Source organism: Amblyraja radiata, chromosome 28 (assembly GCF_010909765.2).
Source record: "Amblyraja radiata isolate CabotCenter1 chromosome 28, sAmbRad1.1.pri, whole genome shotgun sequence".
Taxonomy (NCBI): domain Eukaryota; kingdom Metazoa; phylum Chordata; class Chondrichthyes; order Rajiformes; family Rajidae; genus Amblyraja; species Amblyraja radiata.
In genome coordinates this window covers 28,831,383-28,852,809 of record NC_045983.1, presented here as the reverse complement: position 1 = coordinate 28,852,809, position 21,427 = coordinate 28,831,383, and the positions used below count along the sequence as shown (strand labels likewise).

Sequence of the window (21,427 nt, the reverse complement as noted above, 5' to 3'; positions counted from 1 at the left end):
CTGGAGCAACTCAACAGGTCGAGCAGCATCTCTGGAGGAATTGGCACTTGTGGTTTGGACAGTCCCGACCTGAAACATCACCTATCCATGCCCACCAAAGCTGCTGCCTGACCCGATGAGTTAGTTTATTTTATTTTGTTTGGTTTGGAGATACATCAGCGCCCACCGAGTCCGCACCGACCAGCGATCCCCGCACATTAACACTACCCGACATGCATTAGGGACAATTTTACATTTATAATAAGCCAATTAACCTACAAACCTGTACGTCTTTGGAGTGTGGGAGGAAACCGAAGATCTCGGAGAAAACCCACATAGGTCACGGGATGAAAGTACGAATTCCGTACAGACAAGCACCCGTAGGCAGGATCGAACCGGCGTCTCTGGCGCTGTAAGGCAGTAGTAGCTCCACCGCTGCACCACCGTGCCGGCCTTTGTGTTCAGACTGAGATAGATGCATTCTGGTCCATTGCTCAAACCTTCTGACACATTGGCTGTTGTTGAAGAGTGATCACCACACAGGCAAGGTAGTAGCTTTGGAAGGAAAGAGGATGCAGACGAGTTGAACATTCCTGAGCACTTTCATTTGGGCCACTCTGTCCACACAGCCGTTGCCGGTTCCAGGAATCTATCTGTTTACTTGGGTGCCGGATTTTCAGAAACCACTTGCCTATTGACCACCGTGTCTACAGATCTGTTGTGCTGTTGCAAGTAAAGGGCCTGTCCCACTTGACGATTTTTTCAGCGACTGCCGACATCATTGACTGACGTATCAGGTCACCGAAAAATTTGCGGCGTGATGCAGCGTGACGCGCCGTGATGCGGCGGTGACGCGGCATGATGACGTATGACGTGCAGTGTTTTTTCACGTGTCGCAACATTTTTTTTGTCGCCGCTGGAATTTGAAATGTTCAAAATCTCTTGGCGACACTGGTATGATGCCGGCAGTCGCCGAAAAAATCGCCAAGTGGGACAGGCCCTTAAGAATTGAATTGTTCTGTTTCAGTTCATATGACAGTGAAACACTGTTGACTTGACTCTTGAACAGAGTTACCTCTGTTGCCATCCAACTTCAACTGAGCATTCTGTCCTGGCTGAGCAAGAGGTGTTACTTTTTAGTTTTAGTTTAGATTAGAGATACAGCATGGAAACAGGCCATTCGGCCCACTGAGTCTGCACTGACCAGCGATCCCTGTACACTAGCACTATCTATCCTACATACACTAGGGACAATTTGCAATTATATCAAGCCAATTAACCTACAAACCTGTATATCGTTGGAGTGTGGGAGATCTCGGAGAACACCCAACACTCGAACACAGACAGGATCGAACCCGGGTCCCTGGCGCTGTAAGGCAGCAACTCTACCGCTGCCCCACCATGCTGCGTTTAATGATACTGGATTAATCCATAATATTTGAGGAAATAGGATACTAGACAGATTTCCTGCTACTTTTTTTGTGAATGAACCAATGAAGCAATGTCTAGGTCCTCACCCAGGCCCACTTCCCCAGCATTGAGGCCACAATTACATCTGTTGGCTCTGTTGGGCAGGCCACATAGTTCACGTTCCTGACGCTGACAACATTCTATGCCTAGCTTAAATGATTCTGCAGCCTTCCCCAATATTATGACTAAGGTGCCAATATCTCTTTCAATCTCGCTTGAATTTTCAGAACCAGTTGCAGTTACAGTTCATAAGATCGTAAGTGATAGGAGTAGAATTAGGCCATTCGGCCCATCAAGTCTACTTCGCCATTCAATCGTGGCTGATCTATCTCTCCCTCCTAACCCAGTTCTCCTGCCTTCTCCCCATAACCTCTGACACCCGTACTAATCAAGAATTAGAATTCTGCCTTAAATATATTCACTGACTTTGCCTCTACAGCCTTCTGTGGCATAGAATTCCACAGATTCACCACCCTCTGACTAAAGAAATTCTTCCTCATCTCCTTCGTAAAGTCATAGACTCTCCCACTAGTGGAAACATCCTCTCCACATCCACTCTATCCAGGCCTTTCACTATTCTGAAAGTTTCTATGAGGTCCCCCCTCATTCTTCTAAACTCCAGCGAGTACAGGCCCAGTGCCGTCAAACGCTCATCATATGTTAACCCACACATTCCTGGGATCATTCATGTAAACCTCCTCTGGACCCTCTCCAGAGCCAACACATCCTTCCTCAGATATGGTGCTCAAAATTGCTTTAAATATTCCAAATGAGGCCTGAACAGCACCTTGTAGCACCTTGGCACTACATCCCTGTTTTTGTATACAAGCCTTCTCGAAATAAATGCTAGCATCGTGTTTGCTTTCTTTACTACTGATTCGGCTTGCAGACTAACTTTTTGGGAATCCTGCACCAACACTCCCAAATCACTTTGCACCTCCGATGTCCATTTAGAAAATAATCTATGCCTTTGTTCCCACTACTAAAATGCATGACTCCACACTTTGCTACACTATATTCCATCTTGTAGTAATCCACGCGTTGTGAATAAAATGATCTTCATTAGCAAATACAGCTTCTAAACATATGCGCGTTAACTGACAATAGACAATAGGTGCAGGAGTAGGCCATCAGTGACAGCTCAAGCAAAGTCCCTGCTGTTGCTGTACGACACACCCGTTGACGTTCTTCACCCCCAAACTCAGTCACGTGACCGTCCCAGCTCTACTGACCAAGTTCGCTCCTCTATGATCTTTGCTACTGACGAGGGTTCGATCTATAAGTGACTCAACCACCAGATGGCGCCACAATCTGTCACTTCTCTATCCTCTCTCCCAGTTGCAGTTATACATGACGTTGGTACGGCTGCATTTAGAGTCTTGCGTTCAGTTATGAGCACCATGTTACACGAAAGATGTCGTCGAGCCGGAAAGGGTGCGGAGAAAATTTACGAGGATGTTGCCAGGACTCGAGGGTCTGAGCTATAGGGAGAAGTTGAGTACGCTGGGACTCTATTCCTTGGAGCGCAGGAGAATGAGGGGTGATGTTGCAGATCATGAGAGGAATGGATCGGGTCTCTTGCCCTGAGTAGGTGAATCGAGGACCAGAGGACATTGGTTTAAGGTAAAGGGGAAAAGATTTAATAGGAATCTGAGGGGTATCTTTTTCTGACAAACGGTGGTGGGTGTATGGAACGAGCTGGCAGAGGATGTAGTTGAGGCTGGAACTATCGCAACATTTTAGAAACAGTTAGACAGGTACATAGATAGGACAGATTTGGAGGGATATGGACCAAATGCAAGCAGTCGGGACTAGTGTAGCTGGGACATGTTGGCTGATGTGAACAAGTTGGGTCGAAGGGCCTGTTTCCGCACTGTAAGACTCTATCAGAGTTTGTCCCTGATCAATTTAATTGATTAGATTAATCAGGCTCCCGTTGAAAGTTTTATCTGCCAACTGTTGTGACTCAATGAAAAATTCTTCTGGCTTAGAATAGAAAAAGAAGTTTGCATTTCGTTTGGACCTCAACGGGGTCCAAATGACAAATAAATGTATTGTATTGTATTGTATTGTATATGCTGAAGTAACTCAGCGGGACAGGCAGAGATCCAGCTTCTCTCCAGAGATGCTGCCTGTCCTGCTGAGTTACTCCAGGATTTTGAGTCTACTTTCGAACAGTAGATCTCAGAAAGGGGCTTTTCGGCCCACAATGTTTGTGATAAACATTATGCTAAGTTAAACTGATCTCATCTACATCTACATGATCTACATCCCTCTATTCCCTGCACTTCCATGTGCCAATGAAGTAGATGGGAGGTCTGAGCCACCCTCTAGCTGGTGAGAGGACGGTTCAGTTGCCTGATAACAGCTGGGAAAAATTGTCCCTGAATCTGGAGGGATGTGTTTTCAAATTTCTGTACCTCTTGCCTAAAGGGAGAGGGGAGTAGAGGGAATGACCAGGATGAGACTGATCCTTGATTATGCTGGTAGCCTTGGCTAGCAAGTGCGAGATGTCCGTCAGGGAATGTTGCCGACTGACCTGCTGCAGACCGCAGGAGTACGTGCTGAGGGACGCACTGAAGCTCGGTGCAGCCAACACCAAGGCTCGGTGGGGGAGGACCACGGTCTAGGGTCCTTCCGCTGCTGGACATGGGGGGGGGGGGGGCAGGGTGTGGTGGAGATGCCCCTCAAAATAAGGGAAGAGATCCCATGCCAGTAGGCCACATGAGTGCCAAGGGTGGGGGACAAATTTGTGACATTTGAGCAATGTATGTAGACTGTTGTAGCGGCGCCTGCTGGCGCACGCAGGTATCGAACCCGGCGTTCGGAAGCCGCGGTCATGTGACTCGGGAGGGACTGCTAGTTTTCGCTTTCGCGCGGCAGTTGAGTGCTGACCACCGTTGTGGCCAGACGTGTTGTAAGAGCCTGTGAGCTAAGAAGCTATTTTGAGAATAAAATAAGTTACAAATCTTAGTTGTTGTTCTTGCGACCGCCAAACTGTATTGAATAATTTGTATAGCCTCCGAAAATGTCGGATGAATTTTTTGCACAGTTCATGTATTGTATATATTTATTACCTGAATAATCTCACGGACATTTACAACACCTCTCTGAGCCAAGCCATCATACCAGCATGCTTCAAAGCCACCACCATCATACCGCTACCCAAGAAATCCCCAGCCTCAACACTGAATGACTACCGGCCCATAGCACTCACGTCCATCATGATGAAGTGCTTTGAAGAAGGCTTTCGACAAGGTCCCACATAAGAGATTAGTTTACAAACTTAAAGCACACGGCATTGGGGGTTCAGTATTGATGTGGATAGAGAACTGGCTGGCAAACAGGAAGCAAAGAGTAGGAGTAAACGGCTCCTTTTCACAATGGCAGGCAGTGACTAGTGGGGTACCGCAAGGCTCAGTGCTGGGACCCCAGCTATTTACAATATATATTAATGATCTGGATGAGGGAATTGAAGGCAATATCTCCAAGTTTGCGGATGACACTAAGCTGGGGGGCAGTGTTAGCTGTGAGGAGGATGCTAGGAGACTGCAAGGTGACTTGGATAGGCTGGGTGAGTGGGCAAATGTTTGGCAGATGCAGTATAATGTGGATAAATGTGAGGTTATCCATTTTGGAGGCAAAAACAGGAAAGCAGACTATTATCTAAATGGTGGCCGACTAGGAAAAGGGGAGATGCAGCGAGGTGCAGCAGCATCTATGGAGCGAAGGAAATAGTCTGAAGAAGGGTTTCTGCCCGAAACGTTACCTATTTCCTTCGCTCCATAGATGCTGCTGCACCCGCCGAGTTTCTCCAGCATTTTTGTGTACACTGTTAGCCCAGCCTTGCCTGCAGCCCTTTTTATTGCTGCCAGCGAGGAGCATCAAGTAAGTACAGGGTTCAAAAGAACAGGTTCAGCCGGTTTGCAAAGGGACTCGCGTCGTCGGAGTGAAAAAACATTCCAGATTACTGTGGTTTTGAAATCAGCAATTGAATTGTTGGACTACAAATCCCAGCAATCTCGCCTGATGGTCATTTTTTTCCGGTTCCTGCCACTGGGCGTTTCTAGACTGAAATAGATCGAGTTGGGGCAGTGATCGGGAGCAGCAGGTAGACCTGGAGCTGGCTCTGTGCGTTAAACACAGCCGACAACCTTCTCGCATTCGTGTGTGTGTGTGTACTGACGCTTGTTTGTCCCTCAAGCAGGTCGGGGATTCCTTCACCCACCGAGAGATTGCTTTCCACATCTGTAGAGACCTTGGAAGTTCAGCGCTGGGAATGGCCAACCCCGAGGTAAAAATGTTTCGCTAAACTTTCCAATGTTAAGAAGGGCCACAGTTTTAGTTTTATTCCGGACAGGTGGAGCAAAGACACTCCCTCCTTGTGTGATTCCACTTCTCCCCCTCCCTCGTTGCTTGCATTGTGTGTGTTTCCTATCTCATCACCTGTTGGAATAGATCTGCCCAGACACTCAGAAAGCTCTCGCCTTTCACAGGTGGGACTATGAATGGTGGAAGGCAGAACACACATCACCTTCTGGTCTACAGCAAGTGGGGACGAGCCTTCCTACTATACATTACCTTCAGAACTGAACCAATGTGCTTGAAACTGGCTGAAAGCCCGTATTTCACAAGTGAAATCCTATTGCCTGGTTTCTATTCTGCATTTTTTTTTAACTCTACATCTATTTCCCTTTTCCCTGAATGTTTGCATCATCTGCTAATGCCAGAACTCCACCGCCTGCCGTGACCATGACATGTTTCACCTTCAACAACTATCCAGAATCACTCCACGCTCTTTGCTTTTTGACCTGGGGTAAAACAAATATAAAGTGAACGCATAATTCATTTTCGTTCTATATCTTTCCGCGTTCGAGGATGTGACTGTTTCATTAAGCCATCGTTCATCGGTAATGGCATTGAGCAACGGGGTATTCCAATATGTTGCAATGCATGTTATTTTTTAACAAACTTCACAATTCAAGATTCAATTTAATTGTCACGTGTACCAATTAAAGTACAGTGAAATTTGAGTTACCAAGTATTATGGTCAGGTGTACCGAGGTACAGTGAAAAGCTTTTTTTGTTGTTGCAATCAGGCTGTCCACATATACAGGATAAAAAGTATAAAGTTTAGTGCAAGATAAAGTCCGATTCAAGTTAGTTCAAAGGTCTCCAATGAGGTAGATGGGTGCTTAGGTCCACTCTAGTTGGTGAGAGAATGGTTCAGTTGCCTGATAACAGCTGGGAAGAAACTCCACCTGAAACTGGAGGTGTGCGTTTTCAAACTTCTGCATCTCCTGCCTGAAGGAGAGGATGTGACCAGGGTGCGGCAGGTCTCTGTAAAAGACAGATTCCGGAAGTGGCGGCGCTGTAATACAGCTGCGGCTCGCCTGCAGTCTGTCTGTTTTTACTTTTTATGTTCGTTTTTTTTGTCTAGTTTAGTAATTTTTTTGGTTATTAGGTGGTGTTATGTGTGTGGGGGGAGGGTGAAACAGAGCTTTCTGTCTCTCCCTTCGGGGGAATGCGACTTTTTGTCGTATCCCCCTTCTCTTCCCCCGGCGGCCTCCAACCTGCGACCGACCTCGAGGGTCCGGAGGTAGAGCCAGCCAGGACTCACCAACGCGAGGCTGGCCGACTTCGAGCTGTGGCGACGTCCGGGTAGCGGCACGACTCGGCGCTCCGGTGAGGGCGGACGGTGCGGAGCTGAGACACTCCTGTGCGGCCGGCACGGCTACCGGCTGGAAGGTGCTCCCGTGTGAGCAGCCCGGTGCGGGGCTGAGACGCTGCCTTGTGGGCAGCCCGGTGCGGAGCGGAGACGGCGGCTGAGGCGGCGTTCTGGCGGCGGCGACCTGGATCCGGAGCTCGGCCGCGGGCCAATGGAGGACACAACAGCTGCGGGCAGCTTCGACCATCCCCCGGGCCGCGGAGCTTGAACCGGCCCGTTCGCGGAGCTCGGTTGAGCCGCGGGACTGACTTACCATCGCCCGGTGGGGTATCGCCTCGGCGCAGAGGGAGAAGAGGAGGGAAGAGACAGTAACTCTAAGACTTTTTGCCTCCATCACAGTGAGGAGGTGTTTGGTGAACTCACTGTGGTGGATGGATAATTTGTGTTTATTGTGTTTTGTTATTATTACATGTATGGCTGCAGGCAACAGCATTTCGTTCAGACCGAAAGGTCTGAATGACAAATAAAGGATTCAATTCAATTCAATGTCATTTTCATTAAATGGTTCATTCCAAAGTGCCCGAAAGCTAACCAATTATTTTTGAAGTAATCTAGTCATACAGCATGGAAACAGGCCCTTCAGTCCAACTCGGCCATGTTGACCAAGCTAGTCCCATCTGGCTACATGAATGACCCAGGGATGAGTAGGTTAACATATGATGAGCGTTTGATGGCACTGGGCGTTTAGAAGAATGAGGGGGGACCTCAATGAAACGTACAGAATAGTGAAATGCATGGACAGAGTGAATATGGAGAGGTTGTTTCCACTAGTGGGAGAGTTTAGGAATTAAAGGATGTTCTTTTAGGAAGGAGATGAGGAGGAATTAGAAACATAGAAATTAGGTGCAGGAGTAGGCCATTCGGCCCTTCGAGCCTGCACCGCCATTCAATATGATCATGGCTGATCATCCAACTCAGTATCCCGTACCTGCCTTCTCTCCATACCCTCTGATCCCCTTAGCCACAAGGGCCACATCTAACTCCCTCTTAAATATAGCCAATGAACTGGCCTCGACTACCCTCTGTGGCAGAGAGTTCCAGAGATTCACCACTCTCTGTGTGAAAAAAGTTCTTCTCATCTCGGTTTTAAAGGATTTCCCCAGAATTTCTTTAGTCAGGGGGTGGTGAATCTGTGGAATTCTTTGCCAGAGAAGGCTGTGGAGGCAAAGTCAGTGGATATACTTAAGGCAGAGATAGATAGATTCTTAATTAGTACGGGTGTCAGAGGTTATGGGGAGAAGGCAGGAGAATGGGGTTAGGAGGGAGAGATAGATCAGGCATGATTGTATGGCGGAGTGGACTTGATGGGCTGAGTGGCCTAATTCTACTGCTATCACTTATGATCTTATGACTGCGTTCTAGCCCATATCCCTCAACCTTTCCTATTCATGTATCTGTATGAATGTCTTTTGAACATTGTAATTGTATGTGTTTCTATAGGTTCCTTGTAAATATGTTGTAACATAAAATATTAGTGATTTCAAGTCATAAGAAAATGTCACTTTATTGACATTTAATCATATTAAGGAAAATATTACTTTAATATGAAAGTGTAGTGATATCTTTTAAAGTAGTGTTGGAATTCAATTGTTCCTGCTCCCTCCACCCCGTGCGAGGACCCCGACAGTCTTCTCAGGTGAGGCAGAGGTTCACTTGCACCTCCTCCAACCTCATCTATCCTCTGTTCCATGTGTGGACTCCTGTATATCGGTGAGACCAAGCGCAGACTCGGCGATCGTTTCGCTGAACACCTTTGCTCAGTCGGTCTGGGCCTACCTGGTCTCCCGGTTGCTCAACACTTTAACCCCCCCCCTCCCCCCCCTCCCACTTCCACACTAACCTTTCTGTCCTGGGCCTCCTCCATTGTCAGAGTAAGGCCCAGCGCAAATTGAAGGAACAGCACCCCATATTTTGCTTGGGCAGCTTACACCCCAGCGGTATGAACATTGACTTCTCTAACTTCAAGTAACCCTTGCTTTCCCCCTCTCCGTCCCTCCCCCACCCTAGTTCTCCGACCAGTTTCACTGTCCTCCTGATTAATTTTATTGTTTGTGTACCTCGTTGTAATCCTCCCCTCAGCCAACAATGAACCATTATACGTTTCCTTGATCAGCATCTGCTTTGATCTATCCATTTTCACACCTTGCCCTTCCATATCTCTAATTTCCCTATCCCCTGACTCTCAGTCTCAAGAAGGGTCTTGACCCGAAACGTCACTCATCCCTTCTCTCCAGAGATGCTGCCTGTTCCGCTGAGTTACTCCAGCTATTTGTGTCTAGTTTTAATGCACTATATGTTGCCTTAACTGACTTGCATTGTGGCTTCCACCAAAACTGTGTAAATTACATGAACCGATTAAGTAATAAGTTGGTACACAAAATTGCTGGAGGAACTCAGCGGGTGCAGCAGCATCTATGGAGCGAAGGAAATAGGCGACGTTTCGGGCCGAAACCCTTCTTCAGACTCTATCTAAGTAATAAGTTGCACATGGAAATGGTATATGTTTTGCAAGTCAAACATGCAATAGGTGCCAATGAATTTGTGTCTCCAGGGTGATAAACTATGGGGAGGAAGATTTGTCGGAGCCATTGATCCCATAATGGAGAAGTTCAACGCTTCCATTTCGTATGATCAACGCATGTGGGCTGCAGATATACAAGGAAGCAAGGCTTATGCCAAGGCTTTGGAGAAGGCCGGGCTGCTAACAAAGTCGGAAATGGATCAAATTCTAAATGGAATGGACAAGGTAATGAAAAAACTTTGCAATGAACAGGATTGACCATCAATGTAAAGATGTTTACAATTGCACGTTATAGGAGTAGAATTAGGCCATTCGGCCCATCAGGGCTACTCCGCCATTCAATCATGGCTGATCACTGCCTCCTAATCCCATTTTCCTGCCTTCTCCCCTTAGCCCTTGACACCTGTTCTAATCAAGAATTTGTCTATCTCTGTCTTAAAAATGTCCACTGACTTGGCCTCCACAGCCCTTTGTGGTAATGAGTTCCACAGATGAATTACCCTCTGACTAAACATTGCTTACATCAGCTGTATTTGGACTGTTGTGTAATTAAAGGCATAATGATGGTATGTCATCTTCCCCTCAGCTAACAATGATCCTTTCTACATTTTCATTGAACGTCTTGCCCTTCCATATCTCTGTCTCCCTCTCTTCTGACTCTCAGTCAGAAGAAGGGTCTCGACCTGAAACATCACCCATTCCTTCTTTCTAGAGATGCTGCCTGTCCCGCTGAGTTACTCCGGCAGTTTGTGGCTATCTTCGGTGTAATCCGGCATCTGCAGTTCCTTTCTACACGTGATGGTATAAAAATGTAGCCACTGTAAAGACACCAAATGCTGGAGTAACTTAGCAGGTCGGGCAGTTTCTGTGGAGAACATGGATATACTACCCAAAACCCCTACTCCCCCACTCTAATCATCCTTTTTCCTGTGCTCCACCAGGATGTGCACCTATTTCTCCGACAAACCCACCTCTCCTCTGGCTTCACATTTCACGTCTTACATTTCCTTATCTTCCAGCCTCTTGCCATTTTATCTCCGGTCTTTGTCCAACCACCTGCCAATCTGACCTCCCTTACCTATATCCACCCAACCTTTGCTGTACTTTGTCCTGGCCCCACCACTGCCACATATCCCCCCCCCCCCCCCCCCCCCGCACTACAATTAGTTTGAAGAAATATTGTCTATCTTCTCCATTCATCCTGCCTGATCCGCTGAGTTACACCAGCTCGTTGTGTCTTGTAAAGAACAATTTTATCCTGAAGTTCAGGTGGAATTTGTGCTTTCTTTCTTTCAGTAATGTAAGGTTTTGTTGGTCCCATTTATTTCAATAGGAAGCAAAATCCTGTATTTGGGAGATTGCAGGTAGAAACCCTCGTTATTGTCAGAGGGTATGGGGAGAATGCAGGAGAATGGGGTTAAGAGGGAGAGATAGATCAGCCATGATTGAATGGCGGAGTAGACTTAATGGGCCGAATGGCCTAATTCTGCTCCTATCACATGACCTTTGTGTCTGAATCTGTTTAACCTGGATGCTACAGAAGTAGAAGTTCAGTATTTGGTTTTCTTAAAAAAATTCCTGACCTACCTTACTAAAGCAACATCTCCGACCTGTGCAAGTGGGAATATTTTTTTGTATAAATGACACTTCATAAGTTGCGAAATTCAGTGCAAGATGATTTTGATTTCAAACTGTTTTCAGATTCATGAAGAATGGAGTAAAGGGACTTTCCTGATCAAAGACGGAGACGAGGACATTCATACATCTCATGAACGGAGACTGAAGGTAAGATGACCACAGAACTGAGAACAGCACAGCACAGGGACGGGCCCTTCGGCCCACAATGTTAGTGCCGAACATGATGACATGTTAAACCAATCTCATCGCTTGTACGTCATTCTTATCCCTCTATTCCTTGCACTTCCAAATGCCTCTTGAGTGCCACTATTGTACCTGCCTTCGCCACCACCCCTGGCAATGTGTTCTATAACCCCACCACTCTCTGTCTAAAACAAAAAGCTTGCTCAACATCTCTCCACTAAACCTTCTCCCTCTCTTTGTGCAGCTCTGCCCGCTAGTGTTGGACATTTCTACCCCAGGGGGAGAAAATCTATCAAAGCTTGGGGATCAAAATTGCAATGAATAGAAATTCACAGGACTATCAAGTCAAGAGTGTTTTATTGTCATATGTCCTGGATGGGACAATGAAATTCTTACTTGCTGCAGCACAACACAATATGTAAACATAGTACATATAATGGGGGGGAGAGAAAAATTGAAAAAGTTCAGTAAATAACAAATATAGTGCAATAATATTATAGCCTTATAATAATAATATAGTATTATGTAATAATAATAATAATATAGGTTTGGAAACGTGCCATTTATAAACTGGGTAATCCGGTCTCACTGGTATCTGAAATCATTTTGCCAGTGGCTGATATTTCTTTCTAAAGTTATTTGTTTTTCAAAGCTTGCATTCGCACAGGAAAATGTATGGGCAAGTGAAATAGTCAGCGTTTCAGTATCGCGAACAAGCTGCTGATTCTGATAGGAGCTGCCCCAAAGATCAACAAATCTGTTACCAAGTAAAACAATCATTAATTCTTTCGAAAAGTGGCCTTTGGTTGTTAGCGTAGAAGATAAAAGATGGAACACTAAAAAGCACATGAACAGGCCCTTCAGCCCGTAATGTCCGTGCCGTACATGATGCCAAGACCGTCACTTATCTAACCTATCCAGGTCGCCCTGCAGCCTCATAGCATCCTCCTCGCAGCTCACACTGCCTCCCAGCTCTGTATCATCCGCAAACTTGGAGAATACTTTATAAATGAAACTGTACTGCTAACATATCTAAAGAACTAAGTGAGGTGTATGATTTAAGGCAAGGTTAATTTCTAATTTTGTTATGGAAATTATCGGAATGATTATTAATATGATGTTTAAGAATCTGACGCCATTTACTTAGCTTTAATGATTTTCGACAAAACCATTGCTAGAAATGTAATCAAATAATCATGCTTTTTATCAGTGTGTGCTTGAATTTATTTTTTACTACCAGTGGTATCTGAGTAGCAATATAGTTAGCGACCCGTATATAACCTGATCTCTATCCATTATCAAACTATGAAAGACATTATCTAACTATTAAGTCAACAGAAATGGTAATCTACTGAGGTTTTTCTATTAAAGATGTTATTGCAATATGCGTTTTTTAATTTCAGGAACTGATTGGAGAAACTGCGGGAAAACTACATACTGGTCGCAGCAGAAATGATCAGGCAAGTAAAATCCTTGTGTCCCACTCAATCTAATTTCTAGCACACAGGGCGATTATATTTTTGCCAGTTATCTTTGATATTTGATCCACCGGTAGTCAAATCAAAAAATGTATTCAATTATTTAAAAATAATATTTACTCTACAATAAAACAAGCCAGAACCCACCACCATAATACAATACAACATATATCCATAATACACTACTATACAACAATGATACAATAACTTATTGAGGATACATTCAACACCCTGCGGAGCCCAGCGGTCCCGGAACTCCCTCAGGGTGCCTGTGGACAGGGCGTATTCCCTTTCTAACCCCACCCGGGCATGGACGTATCCCCGGAAAAGAGGCAAGGCAGCCTGGCGCCTTGACTCATGGATCGCCAGCTTGGCCAGGCCCAGGAGCAACCCAACCAGGACATCTTCAGCCCTACTACTGGTAGTGTCTTTGGTGAGGTTGCTTCCTCGGGCAACAAACAGAGGTAGAGCTGCCAAAACCATTTATTTTTTCCATAAAGATACTAACTCTTAACTAATGCCAGCATCTGGTACGACAATATATCAGAGGTCAGACACAAAATGCTGGAGTAACTCAGCGGGGCAGGCAGCATCATTGGATAGAAGGAATGGGTGACGCTTCGGGTCGAGACCCTTCCTCAGACTGAGAGTCAGGGGAGAGGGAAACGAGAGATATGGAAGGGTAAGGTGTGGAAACGAGAGATCAAAGGGGACAAAGTGCATGGAAAATGTAGACTTGGTCATTGTTAGCCACGGGAAGCTGACAACGAGGCGTACAAAGTAAAATTTAATCAGGGGCACGGTCAAACTAGTCGGAGAACCAGGACGGGGGAGGGACGGGGGGAGAGGGAAAGCAAGGGTTACGAAGTTAGAGAAGTCATTGTTAATACCGTTGGGTGTAAGAAGCCCAAGCGAAATATGAGGTGCTGTTCCTCTTATTTGCGCTGGGCCTCACTCTGACAGTGGAGGAGGCCCAGGACAGGAAGGTCAGTGTGGGAATGGAAGGGGTAGTTAAAGTGTTTAGCAACCGGGAGATCAGGTGGTTCTAGGCGAACTGAGCGGACAGTACAGAAGTCATACCATTTGGTGCATTTTTGATACTTTTATACCCTACAGAACCTAGTAGTGAAAACGGTTTCTCCTTACTTATTCAATTTCACACAAAGGGTGGTGGGTGTACGGAACAAGCTGCCGGAGGAGGTAGTTGAGGCTGGGACTATCCCAACGTTTAAGAAACAGTTAGACAGTTACATGGATAGGACGGGTTTGGAGGGATATGGACCAAACGGAGGCAAGTGGGACCAGTCTAGCTGGGACATGTTGGGCGGTGTTGGGCAAGTTGGGTCGAAGGGCCTGTCTCCACACTGTATCACTCTATGACCACATGTAATTTTTCTGAAAATAATCCCAGTGTAACCCAGTCCATCACACAGACCAGACTCCCCACCATTGACCCCAACTGCACTTCGATACCTCGAGAAAGCAAACAATCCCACCCTGGTCATTCCTTCTTCTCCCCACTCCCATCGTTCAGAAGATACAGAAGCTTGAAAACACACGGCAACAGAGTCAAGAACAGCTTCTTCCCCTTTGTTATCAGGCTTCTGAGTGGCCCTGCGATAAACTAGGGTACAGTCCCAATTCCCCCCCATCTATCTAATTTCCCCCCTATCTTTAATCAGAAGGTGGTGAATCTGTGGAATCCTTTGCCACAGAAGGCTGTGGAGGCCAAGTCCATGGAGATATTTATGGCAGAGATAGATACACTCTTGATTAGAATGGATGTCAGAGGGTATGGGGAGAAGGCAGGAGAATGGGGTTAAAAGGGAGAGATAGATCAGGCATGATTGAATGGCGGAGTAGACTAGAAGGGCCGAAAGGCCTAATTATACTCCTATCCCTTATGACCTATCTCATTGCGGACATTGGACTTTGCCTCTGAAACTGATGCGTTGCATGTTCCCGATGTTGGGGGAGTCCAAAACCAGGGGCCACAGTTTAAGAATAAGGGGGAGGCCATTTGTGATCAGAGATGAGGAAAAACATTTTCACCCAGAGAGTTATGAAGCTGTGGAATTCTCTGCATCAGAAAGCAGTGGGGGCTAATTCTCTGGATGCTTTAACGATAGAGTTAGATAGAGCACTTAAAAATAGCAGGGTCAAGGGACATGGGGAGAAGGTAGGAACAGGGTACTGATTGTGGATGATCAGCCATGATCACAGTGAATGGCTATGCTGGCTCGAAGGGCCAAATGGCCCACTCCTGCACCCATTGTCTATTGTCTGTTGTCTATTGCTAAGAACTATTCAGCACTCTGTATCTTTCCCTTCGCTTTACCTATTGTACTTGAGTTTGGATTGAATGTATTTTTTGTGGTATTATCTGATTTGCTTGGGCAGCGTGCAAAACAAGGCGTTTCACTGTAACTTAGCACATGTGACAGTAATAAATCCTGAACTGTACATAACTATCTGTGTTGAACCATTTCGTAGGTGGCGACTGACATGAGAATATGGCTACGAGACGAGATTTCTGTTCTGTCGGGACACCTGAACCGGTTGATTAAAACAATGGTGGAGAGGGCTGCCGTGTAAGTATTTGTCCTACATTTTTTATTCACTGGACTCATGGAGTCATACATGGGTCCTTTGGCCCAACTTGCCCCATCTACACTAGTCCCATCTGCCTGCGTTTTCCTGCAAACCTCTCCTATCCATGTACCCCTCCAAAGTTTCTTAAATGTTGTGATAGTTCCTGCCTCAACTACCTCCTCTGGCAGCCCGTTCCATGTATCTATCGCCCTTTGTGTAAAAATAAAAGTTGCTCCGTCATATTCCTATTAAAGGGCCTGTCCCACTTTCACGACCTAATTCACGACCTCTGCCGAGTTTGCCCTTGACTCATACTCGCAGCATGGTCATCACGAGGTCGTAGGTAGGTCGTGATGCTAGTCGTAGGTACACGTGGCATCAAGTAGGCCGGGGCGTTTTTTCTAGCCTGATGAAAAATGTCCACAAGTAAAAAAGGTTGTGAATTAGGTCTTAACTCTTTCTCCCCTCACCTTGAACCTATGTCCTCTGGTTCTTGAATTCCCCTGTTCTGGATAAAAGCCTCTGTGCATTTACCCTATCTAATCCTCCCCAGATCTTATACATCTCTATGAGATCACCCCTCATCCTTCTGTGCTCCAAGGAATAAGGTCCGAGCCTGCTCAACCTCTCGCTATAGCTCAGGCCCTCAACTCCTGGCACCATCCTCATTAATCTTCTCTGCACCCATTCCAGCTTAACAACATCTTTCCAATATCAGGGTGATCAAAACTGAACATAATACTCCCAAGTGTGGCCTTCTCAATATCCTGTACCACTGTAACATGACCTCCCAATTTCTATACTCGTGACTGATCGAGGTCAATGTGCCAAAAGTCTTCTTAACCACCCGATCCACCTGTGATGCCACTTTCAAGGAATTATGTACCTGCATTCCTAGATCCCTCTGCTCTACAACACTCCCTGGAGCCCTGCCATTCACTGTGAATGGTCCTGCCCTGGTTAGACGTCCCAAAAGGCAACACTTCACATTTCTCTGTATTAAATTCCATCAACCATTCCTCAGCCCCCCCGGCCCCCGGCCCAACTGATCAAGATCCTGCTGCAATTTTTGACAACCATCTTCGCTATCAACAATATCACCCACTTTAGTGTCATCTGCAAACTTACTAATCATGCCGTGTACATTCTCATCAAGAGAGAGTTAGATGTAGCTCTACGGGCTAAAGGAATCAAGGGATATGGGGGAAAAAGCAGGAACGGGGCACTGATTTTGGATGATCAGCCTTGATCATAATGAATGGCGATGCTGGCTCGAAGGGCAGAATGGCCTACTCCTGCACCTATTTTCTATGTTTCTTCCAAATAATTGTTATGGATGTCAAACAGCAATGGGTCCAGCACCGAACTCTGAGGCACACCACTAGTCACAGGCCTCCAATACGATCAACAATTTTCCTCCACCACCCTCTGCTTCCTTCTATGAAGCCAATTTTCCATCCATTCTGCTAACTCTCCCTGGATCCCACGTGATCCAGCTTTCCAGAGCAGCCTACCATGCAGAATCTTGTCAAATGCCTTGCATGTGTACAGGTCGGCATCCCGACGTCAGACTGACCAAAACGTCGCCTATCCATGTTCTCCAGAGATGCTGCCCGCTGATCCGCTGAGTTATTCCAGCACTTTATCAGGCAACTGAATCACCCTACCACAACTAGAGAGCAGTCCTGCACTACTACCGACCTCGTTGGTGATCCTCGGAATATCTTCGATCGGACCTTACAGGCTTTACTTTGCACTAAACGTTATCCCCTTATCATACACTGTAAATGGCTTGACTGTAATCATGTATTGTCTTTCCGCTGACTGGTTAGCACGCAACAAAAGCTTTTCACTGTACCTCGGTACACGTGACAATAAACTAAACTGAACTTCTGTCTTCAGTTAAAGATTTAGTTTTTGTCTATTTTAAATTAATTAAATGTGGTATTTTATAAGAAAAGCAAATCATTTAAATCTATTTCAATGGTTGTGAATGTTTTGTGAAAGCTGTCAAAGGCCGACAGGTCAGTGCTGGGTGCGGGTCCTCAGTACCTGACATGTAGAGATGTCCTGGTCACTGCCTGCTCTGCTGTGGAACCAAGGCCTGGAGACCTTGTCCAACATTGTTGGAATACCTTCTCTTCCATGGTAATAACTGCGTGCCCCTTGTTTTTCAGGGAGATTGACATCCTTTTTCCTGGTTACACTCATCTGCAGAGGGCCCAGCCAATTCGATGGAGCCACTGGATGCTGAGGTGATCCTTATTTTTCATTAGTGTGAACCGTCTGCAAAATGGAGGGTTCGTGGTCTCCAACTGTTATCAGGTCCATGAGTATATTTACTTGCAGGGATAAAAGTAAATATATTTGACCACAGTTCGTTGGGTGTGGGATTTGCACAAATACATTTTTAACATCCACCACAGTGACTCCTCCACATTCCTCACTGTGATGGAAGGCAAAATAAGTTCAATCTTTCTTCCCTCCTTTGTTCTCCCATGGTCGGGGCACTCGAATCTTCCGTTGACGGGACGATCTTGGCCCCCGCAGTCGGCGGTCGAACCCTTCCGCGTCGGGGCGATCAAGCTCCCGTATCGGGGGGGATCTCAGCTCCCCCTGCCGGGCGATCGGACCCCGGGTCGGGGCTAGTCGAACCTCCTGCGGCTTGGAGCTTCCCGACATCAGTCTTTACCAGAGACTGCGAGCTCCTCGATGTTGAAATCCGCAGGCCGCAGTTGGAGCGTCGATCCCAGGCTCCGATGGTAAGTCCACGGCCCGGCGGTGGGGCTCAAAGTCAGTCTCGAGCAAGAGCGACCGGAGATACGATCCGGAAAACAATCGTATCTCCGGCAAGGTAAGAGATTGGAAAAAGTTTCCCCTGACCCCCTACATAAAACAAACCAGAGAACATTAACACGCTGGGATCACTGGTCAGCCCGGACTCAGTGAGCTGATGGACCTGTTTCCGCGCTGTATCTCTAAACTTAAAAACTCAACTAAAACTAAGTTCCCACTATGAGACTATATGTCACTATGCAATTTTCTTAAAACTACTTATTTTATTTAAGACACTCCTATTTTGACCTTCCTTATCACGTTTCTTGAAATATGTTTTCCATTTGATGTTTCTACAAAGCACATTGGGATGTATTACAATGTTAAGAAAGAGCACTATATAAATATGTTTTGCAATTCTCTATGCCAAAAGAAAATGACATTTCATGATAGTGAAAGCCAGTTTTATTTCCAATTTGAAAACTTATTTTCTGGAAGGAAACGCTATTTTCAGTGCTAAAGTGAAAGATTGGACGATACAAAATACAGACAAGCTGAAAGGAAAATTTGACTCTGAAATTTTATTCTGAATTGCTAAATATGAAAATGTGCGGTCAGTCTAAATGAAGAGCTCCGAATATTTCACACAATGACTGTAAACTTTGTTCTGACCTTTTTTTTGAGCGTCACCACCTTTTATGGGCCTCTCTTTCCCATCCAATTACATTCTGGTCAGATTCAATTTCTCACCATAAAAAATACAATTGAAGACGTTGTGATTCTCGATGTAGCCTGGCCAACTGTTTGCAGCTGTTCTTGCGCCTCAATAAAATTAGCTTCAAATGATGCAAGGTTGCCGACTTACTCCTACAACGTGTAGTTTTTAGTAAGTCAGGCAACATTTGTGGAGAGAGAACAGATGGATGATTTTTTTTAACTGGAATATTTTGAGAAAGGGAAAGATTTAAGTTTTAATTTAGTTTAGAGATACAGCGCGGAAACAGGTGCTGGCTGTACTGAGTTTGTATGTTTCTCCCCAGGATCTGTGTGGGGGGTGGGGGGCACGGTGGGGAGTCGGGGGAGGGAGGGGGAACGAGGGAGAAATAGAGCGAATGGTTCATTAAGTCGATGAAAATTCTTCCAGTGGCTGGTTTCTGTAGCAGCCCCACTATAAATAGATTAAAAGAGACCGATGCAGAGTAACAGTGATCAGAATTAAATGCATTGGATGGAAAACACAATGAGATATTCTGAAGATGTGAAAGATATTTGAATCAAGCTTGTTTGGTTTAGTTTAGAGATACAGCGCGGAAACGGGCCCATCGGCCACCGAGTCTGCGCCGACCAGCAATCCCCGCACATTTACATTATCCCACACACACACACACACACACACACACACACACACTATGGAACAATTTACACTTACACCAAGCCAATTAACCTACGTCTTTGGAGTGTGGAAGGAAACCGAAGATCTCGGAGAAAACCCACACGGTCATGGGGAGAACGAGCAAACTCCGTACAGACAGCGTCCTTAGTCGGGATCGAACCCGGGTCTCCGGCCTCTGCAAGCACTGTAAGGCGACAACTCTACCGCGGCGCCACCGTGTGGCCGTAATGTTAATTGAATGCCAAAATATTGCCCATTGCACTAAAACTCAAACGATTCAAATGACCGTGACTGAGCTGTGGCATTGATGACAAACCTCGCGTTTATTCTGCTGTTGCGTTTTGTTCATTGAACACGCGTGTCCTCTGTTTTGTAGCCACGCTGTTGCCCTGTCACGTGATGCTGAGAGACTGGATGAAATCAGGAGAAGAACCAACGTGCTGCCTTTGGGAAGGTGCTGTATCCACTCTCTGATCTCCAGTGACTTTTAGAGTAATTTAAAAAAATGATCGTGATTCACCAATTTCTCATTTTGGTTCGGTTTAGTTTATTGTCACGTGTACTGAGTGGACGGCTTTTGCTGCGCGCTAACCAGCCAGCGGAAAGACAGTACCCGATTACTATCGAGCCATTTGCAGTGTACGGATATATGATAAGGGAATATCGTAATTAAAGAAAGAAATGTTGCTGCAGGAGTAGAGATTTAAGATTGTGGAGCGATTGTAATATGTGGTTGTAAATCTGTGTCTGTGGCTAGCATGCAAATAGCCGCATGCAAATAGCCACATGCAAATAGCCGCATGCGTTGGGTGCCATCTTGTACACTATTTTCAATGATGAAGTGCTTGTTCGCCTTGGGATATATATATATATTTGCACATCAATTACTTTTTTGGATCGATTGAGAACAGTGCACAATTGATTAATGCGAATTACTCTTTTAATTTCCTAGCGGAGCCATAGCTGGAAACCCTTTTCAAATCGATAGAGAATTTCTTCGCAAAGGTAACGCTTTAAAATTGTTAAAAATACTGAAAGCTTTATAATTATAACTGCACATTCTTAGCGCCCTCACCCCCTCGGTAATGGCTGGTAATGGGTGTCTCCAAGGTTGGACGGATGCCTGTGCGCTGACTTTGTTTAACGTGGGGAGACTGACGCACAGACAGCCACCCCACGGTCCTTGACAGATCTGGGTCAGGATCCAGTGGCGTGGAGCCCAAGACGACCGGAGACCCTTTTCAGCTGCAGCCTTCATCCGCCTTCCCAGCCGTTGTGACGCTCCACTAAGGTCAGCCATCGTCCTCCTCCGCCTGTTCCACCGTTGAGGTCTTGGTTGGATTGCTCTTTGTCAGAGACCTCCCCCTCGACCTTACCTCCATGGGTGGCCCTACCAGGAGCATAGCTCCAGACGGCATCTCTCTCAGGATCTCAGGTCCACAAAAGCTTCTCCATCACGACAAGGTGACAATCCACAGAGAGGTGACTGCACTAATGGCAGATTAATTGGGTTAGTTAATTTATTTTATGTTATTTTGTTGCACCATTTGATGTTGTTGGCATTCTTAAATTGCGGCCTAAATATTAGTTTCGAGTTGAGCAGTGACACTAAACTGGAAAACAATGAAAAATCTCTAACCATGACTTGTTCAAAAATTGGAAGAAATCTT

At 45.9% G+C, this 21,427-nt stretch overlaps 1 protein-coding gene across 3 annotated transcripts in view; it reads left to right on the top strand.

Moving 5' to 3' along the window:
• The first annotated feature begins 5,464 nt into the window (after positions 1 to 5,464).
• Positions 5,465 to 21,427, top strand: part of LOC116989037 (argininosuccinate lyase-like) — a 30,260-nt gene continuing 14,297 nt past the window's right edge. The window contains exons 1-9 of one of the 3 annotated variants that reach the window (XM_033046164.1): positions 5,465 to 5,560; positions 5,657 to 5,743; positions 9,729 to 9,923; positions 11,400 to 11,483; positions 12,923 to 12,979; positions 15,491 to 15,588; positions 17,767 to 17,844; positions 20,134 to 20,211; positions 20,710 to 20,762. In XM_033046164.1, coding sequence (XP_032902055.1) covers positions 5,729 to 5,743; positions 9,729 to 9,923; positions 11,400 to 11,483; positions 12,923 to 12,979; positions 15,491 to 15,588; positions 17,767 to 17,844; positions 20,134 to 20,211; positions 20,710 to 20,762 — 658 coding nt within the window. In that variant the 5' untranslated portion in view covers positions 5,465 to 5,560; positions 5,657 to 5,728. Of the gene's footprint in view, positions 5,744 to 9,728; positions 9,924 to 11,399; positions 11,484 to 12,922; positions 12,980 to 15,490; positions 15,589 to 17,766; positions 17,845 to 20,133; positions 20,212 to 20,709; positions 20,763 to 21,427 lie in introns of all 3 variants that reach the window. The other 2 variants (XM_033046165.1, XR_004416110.1) reach the window with 2 other exon arrangements.